The sequence below is a fragment of the Asparagus officinalis genome, chromosome 7 (assembly GCF_001876935.1).
Source record: "Asparagus officinalis chromosome 7, Aspof.V1, whole genome shotgun sequence".
Classification (NCBI taxonomy): domain Eukaryota; kingdom Viridiplantae; phylum Streptophyta; class Magnoliopsida; order Asparagales; family Asparagaceae; genus Asparagus; species Asparagus officinalis.
In genome coordinates, this window is record NC_033800.1 from 73,100,844 (window position 1) to 73,107,795 (window position 6,952).

General features: G+C 35.3%; 1 protein-coding gene across 1 annotated transcript in view; it reads left to right on the forward strand.

Annotated features, from left to right (window-relative positions):
- LOC109848634 (cleavage and polyadenylation specificity factor subunit 2) overlaps positions 1-6,952 on the forward strand; it is a 20,272-nt gene that overhangs the window by 9,188 nt on the left and 4,132 nt on the right. The window contains 4 exon segments of the mRNA XM_020418246.1: positions 709-893; positions 2,541-2,636; positions 5,874-6,022; positions 6,945-6,952. The exon segment at positions 6,945-6,952 is cut by the window's right edge and continues 95 nt beyond it. Coding sequence (XP_020273835.1) covers positions 709-893; positions 2,541-2,636; positions 5,874-6,022; positions 6,945-6,952 — 438 coding nt within the window.

The following is a 6,952-nucleotide window of genomic DNA, read 5'->3' on the forward strand; positions in this document are numbered from 1 at the left end:
TGTTCTTGATGGACTGATATCATTGCCCAGCAAGTATCAAACACATTTTGTGCGTATGATAATTTCTTTTGGCGGAAGAGTGTAGCTCACTGGCAATAGACATAGAGAGGGAGGGGAAAGGGGGTAGTATTAAGGAGCGATAACATTGTTCGCTTAAGAGAATACCTTGACGATATAGATCTTTTTCATGCACATTGTGTTTTGGGTTAGGTGAGCTGGCCACATCAGAGAAATGACAGTGGTGTGAGTGAGTGAGCGTCACATGTATAGGGTAGAAGAGCACAATGAGGCAGTGCAAGAAGGGAGGCGCGGTGGTGAGGGTTGGGATTAGGGAGTATAGATGCAAGCATAAGCTCACTGTAAGGAGAGGAGGTAGTAGCGGAAGTAAAGGTCAGTGATAATGGGAAATAGAAGTTGGAAACTAATGGGGCATGGAGATTTCTTCCCTTTCATTAAGTAAATGAGAGGTTTCTTGCTTGTATGAATGGCATGTAATTTTTTTAGCACATCTGATATGATTATTGTCTATTTAGATTCCTGATGTCATTCTTATCAGTTGTCCATGATATAATAGCAGCATTTATTTTAAACTAACTTAAATAAGCATCACTTATCTTTCTTATTGACTTTTTGTTGGTTCAAATTCTCTGCGTCTTTGTGTTGATTTCAAGGATCTTACATGCCATTCTCATATGTTGTGCCTTTCAGTGGCTACCTCACGCTTTGGTGGAAATCGTGACATTCTCATTGATGGGTTCATTCCTTCAGCAACCAGTGTTGCTCCGATGTTTCCATTTTACGAAAACTCTGCTGAATGGGATGACTATGGTGAGATTATCAATCCTGATGACTACATAACTAAGGATGAAGACATGGATCAGCCATCTGCGCAAGTAAGTTTGCCCATAATACATGAACGCATATGAAGTTTCAGTACTATATTACGTATAAGATGAACATGTTAAAATGGACAGAACCTCTAACTTCTTATATTCTTAGTTTGTCCAGCACTATAATGTTCTTGTAATCCTGATTACAGTTATGTTATCAACACCATGCCTTGTAAATAAGCTATGCCCTTTCTATTTTAGTATGCGAGGAAAATTGTGTGAGTTTTGGTGGCTAGACACAGGATGGGGTAGTGATAAACAGGTTGTTTTCTTGCTTTACTTTGTGTTTTAACTTTGTTATGTCCACCTGGATGGTTCTGTTTTTGGGAAGAGGAAGTGTAGGTTTTTTTGTGTTGGGGTGGGGGGTTTTGGTTGGTTTTTTATTTGGTAAATAGAATAGGTCTTGATGATTAGACAGCAGGATGGCGAAGCTAATTAATTTGCTGTTTTGTGCTTTTCTTTTTTCTTTGTTCTCTTTTTTGGCGTAAGTATATGTATCTATAAATGCATCCATCCAAATTGGTGTCCTTGCTCTTAGGGCATGATTCTATTAGATGATTTTTCTTTGCTGTTATATCCTTAACAACAAATATATTGTGAGTCACATGTTGGTGCCTGCAACTTTCATAGCACTTATTTCATTTCATCCTGCCACTCGAGGCACCTGTCTTTTGGGACTAGTACACCAAATACATCTTCTCATTAACATATGCTGCATCTTACGTGTTACATTAATTAGTCATCATAAACTTTGACTTTGTTCGATATAATTGGAGGTGGCATTGATCGAAGTTCAGATTGAGCTAGACAAGGCCAATATTTTAGGTCAAACATTTAGAGTTAGATATGAGACCAGAAGTTCAGGGTAAAGCATATGCTGCGATTTTTGCATTTATATTAAATTAATTAGGCCAACAATAAGCCATCAACGGAGGGTATGGTCCTCAAACCAGCTGGATAGAAGGAAAACATAAATGTATAGAGTTAAAACGATGTTGTTAGTGTTTCTTTTGTCACATTTAGCTCCGACATAAGACAAGGGTCACTTTACTGGTTAGGTTATCTGTGAAACATCTATATTATTTTTTAGTGAATTAGAACAGAAGTCCTATCACGAATGGTGCACGTGAAACATTAAGTCATCAACAGAGAGAAAGTATTCATATATATAGTAGAGCTCTGTTGTTATTGTCTTCGTTACAATTAGTTCCGACATAACACAAGTGCGATTTTGTGGCTAGGTTATGCCAATAAATGTATCTTGTACTTTAATGAATTAGAACTATGTCCTATCACAAATGATGACCATGATAACAATACCCATTTTTTCTTCTGTTAACTGTTATAAAACCATTATGCATGGTGCACCAATCAGTGCACTATTAGTTTACCTAATATGAGGTTTTAGCATGTAACTTCGTCGACATAAGTAAGGAAATACCTTTTTCTATAGGCGACGTGTATGTCTTAGTCTTAGGCATGAGGCACGGAACAATTGTTCGTTGCTTGCTAGCTTGCTAAGTGATAATGTTTAAATGGTTTTCCTTGCAAACTGTATAAAGTTTTATCCGCATGTTCAATAGCTATGAGCCTACAAATCCAATTCTATTGTGTGTTGTAATATAGATTTCTTCTTTCATCTCTTTCCAGGGTATAGGAGGTGATCTGGCTGGTAAACTTGATGAAGTCTCAGCTCAGTTGCTCCTTGATTCAACACCTTCTAAAGTTGTTTCAAATGAAGTCACTGTATGTAAAATTACAATTTTCTTTTTCGGAAGCAACAACTTTAACAGTGAGATTTTAATATTGAATTATCTTTTTCTCGCATTTAACTTATTCTGGTTCTATTTCATCTGAAATCTCTTCAGATGAATAAGTTAAACTACATGATCTCTCTCATTGTTTGTTGTGCTTATAGCGTATACTCTTAGATATTTGTCATGAATGCATGGTTTTAGTTGCCGTAATTATTTTGTACCTGTACATCATATCTGTTTGTTTTGGGTGTTCCCAGTATTGTTTTTACACCTTGTTAACCAGTGGAAAATATAACCTAAATACATGATTAGATAGTAATATCATATTACACGTTATAGCGAGGGATAGAATTCTTTAGCCTTTTTAGTCCAATTGGAGACATCTAATAGGTAGATTTCATGTGTCTGACGTAATAACGTGCATCAACTTGGTACAAGGCAATGTCATCCTTTTTTTTTAAGGAATGTTGAATTAAGATCATGCTGCCTTCCGACCAAATCCTCTGAAGTGCTTGAGTGCATGAAAATGGAAGCAACTTAGGTTATAAGATACCTCCTAGCTGATGTCTTTTTATCTTCTGTGACATGATTCCGTGCCTCCTGCATTATTAAAATGACCAACTGTTGTCAAATGTAAGCTAATTTGTACATAGTCCCTATGGTCGCACATAATGTGTACTTCGTTGCACATCCTTGCTTTTATAAACATTTTGAATAGTGTTTTCATAGCTAATGCGCATTTTAAGATTGGGCTTGCCTAGAGTCTGACCATCTAGCTGCCCTGTTGTGTTTTGCTATAATTCTGTTCTCCAATGTGATCATGTAATGGGCATAACTTCTTAGTTATGGGGCAGATTATATCAAATTACATATTAAACTGTGTACACCTGCTGTAGGGTTAGTTGATTAAATATTACAAGGTATGACAATAGCTCGATGAATATAACCTTAAGTTCCAAATCAAATCTCATATTCTTATACCTAACTGACATGAGAAAGAAAAAAAGGTAAATAGGAGAAGAGAGATGTCGCTGATGTCTGATTTTCTTTTCTTGTACTGCAGGTTGTAGAAATCATTCTTCAAATTTTTTTCATCTTCTTTTGGGTTATTTGCATATATACCCCTCAAATCATGGGTATTTGCAAAAGTACCTCCAAATATTAGTATTTGCAAAACTACCTCCAAATATTAGTATTTTCAAAACTACCCATCATATCATCAACTTTGAGAAAAGGTACTTCTAAAATCAACAAATCAACAAATCATCAACTTCATGATAAAAATTTGACTATTTTGTTGATAATTTTTACATTGTAATTACAAATTAGCCTATCAGAGTTGACGATTAATTACTTTAAGGGTAATTTTTTCCAAAATTGATGATTTGAGGGGTACTCTTTCAGATACTGAGATTTGGAGGGTATTTTTGCAAATACCCATGATTTAAGGGATATATATATGCAAATAACCCTTCTTCTTTTGGTTGCTCTTTTCCGTTTATCTTGATCTTCCCTCTTCCCTTTTATTTTCTCCTCTTTTTCCTATTTCCTCTCTCTGCCTCATTTCATACCATTGATTAGTGTCTCTTTTCTTTTCCCCTACTGCTTTCATCACTCTGGATTGAGGATCCAGTTGCACAACAAACCTGCTCTTGGTTGTATCCCCATTTAATGCAGTTCTGTTTTGCAAAGCACTAGTCAGAAGTTGTATATATCTACTTTACACCTGTCAAAGTCCATGCCACTACACCGAAACTGTGAAGTTGTAGTCAAGGGTGAGGGTTATAGTTGCATTTATTGAGAGCCCTTTTTATGGGCTGAAACCGAGCTCAAAGTCTAATAGGCCTTTAAACTTTACACAACTTTTCTATGAAGCCCTTAAACTTTTATTTTAATCTATTAAGCCCCTAAGCTTTACTCAACTTTTCTATGAAGCCCTCAAACTCTTATTTCAATCTATGTAGCCCTTAAACTTTTTATTTTCATTCTATTTAGCCTCTAAAGGTTTAAATTTCATGTCCAGCCCCGATGATGGTTTTAAACCTCAAACACCACCCAAATACATGTTTTCCAAATACATGTTTTAGCTAGGATGTAATTGGAATACTGTAAAAAGAATTGACATGACAAAGCCTTACAATTTGAGCTTTGATCTATCTGCTATTTGTTCAAAGTTGTCACCCAGTATGCAAGTTTTGGGATGGACATAATAAAGAATCAAAGCATTGTGACGTAAGTATAGTCAAGATACAATAATGCAGTAAAAATTTTGATTGAAATAGAAGCAGCATGTACAATTGAATTTTATTGGGTTTTTTAGCCAAACATTGAGGAGGAATTATTATTTTTTTCCCTTTAACTAATCTAAGAATCTGTTCAGTTATATGAAATTATATCCTTCTATAGATATTGGCATGACAGTATTCACTTCCCTAAAAAACAATTCAATACGACATTATACCCTTTTATAATTATGTTGGACCATAAGGGCTAAATAGAATGAAAGTACAAACTTTAGGAGCTAAATAGAATGAAAAGACAAACTTTAGGGGCTTAATAGACTGAAACGAGAGTTTAAGGGCTTCCTAGGAAAGTTGGACAAAATTTAAGGGCTTAATAGATGAAAATAGGAGTTCAAGGGCTTTGTAGAAAAGCTGGTTAAAGTTTAGGGGCTAATTAGACTTTGAGCTCGCTGAAACCTACAACGGTAACAATTTGTTTAAATCTTCCTTAAATTTGTGGCCAACAAGATCCAAACCTGGGTTGCTTTGATACCCATGTTAGATCTCCTGCCACCACACCGAAACCCCAAAGTTGTTGAGGGTTGAGGGTTGTAGTTTTATGTTCTAGCAACACCTACCGGGTATCTTTTTAAAAATACAAGCTTCTTAGTTGTCATTTAGAGAAAGTCATCAGTCTGCTTTAATATGATGAAGATGCTAGATGTATCATTAAATTCCCGTTATGAATGCATATTTGGATAAATTACATCTGAAAAGGTGATGATAACCTTTGAACCTCTGAGATATGCTTTGTACATACCACAGGAAAGGTCACTATAGAATTTTCCTTGCTAATAAGTTTTTCGGGCACTCTATACTATTTTTGAATGTTTGGTTATCATGTACCTACGCTTTCACCATGAATCTGTGATTATTGACCCTTCATATTGTTTTATAGCTGGCAGTATTGTTGTAAATGCTAATGCTTTGGTCATATATTTCAGGTCCAAGTGAAGTGTGCACTGGTACACATGGACTTTGAAGGGCGGTCTGATGGGCGGTCTGTTAAATCAATCTTAGCGCATGTTGCTCCCCTGAAGCTTGTATGTACCTAAAACAACGGAAAATATAAAACTTGACTATATTTCATGTTGTGGTGATTTCTTCTTTTTAACTGTCTGTATGGACAGTGTGTATTGTTGCACTATTAGGTGAAAAATCTTTATAGTGACACTCAGTATCATCTTAAAACTGGATATGACCATAAGAAACAATTTGAAAGAAACTCTTTTTCAGCAGCAGTTCTTACCCTGATATGAATGTTTCATAGACAACTAATTTAGTAATGCTGGTGTAACTACCTGGAGGATGGAGTTCTCGTTATGATTATAGTTATTATTGATTTTTAGTTTGCATAAACTGTACATGATCATATTCATTTATGTTCCGGGCGTTCTCATTTGGAGGATTTTTTAGATACCATATGAATACAAATTAATTGTTTGTCTCCTCTAATGCTTTTCCTAGCAAAGATCAGCTTGGTAAACTTACTGCACTACTGCTAAGACACTGCAGTATGAGAGCCATGATTATGAAACAAAAATTGTCGCTTTAGAAGAAACAATATACATTTAACCCGAACTACAGGAAGCTTTGCATTGTACTTGGTTAATATGATAACCGAAACTGTGGTACAAGTGATTAACTTTGATTAACTAAAACCTATATATTGTTAAGGTTATGCCTGAAAGTAGCATGTACAACCTTAAATTGGTAAATACAACATTCAAATTTGACATGTTTTTGTTTAATTTAGTTATTGAGGAAAGGAAAGTCCTACAGAAGAATATGAACCATAAAACTTCCCTCTGTTAATCATGACTTACTTACCTCATGCATGATTTGCGAGAAAAGATCTGTAGTTGTTGTTGATATTGCTAGATGTTATACGTCAATATGCCTTACTAGCACCTTAGTTGGGATACAAGCATATGAAACTAGAAGTCTAAGCTATGCTTTATTTTTCGCATAAGTAAACAATGCTTAAATCAGTTTTTTTCGTTATTTATGTGAAGGTATTGGT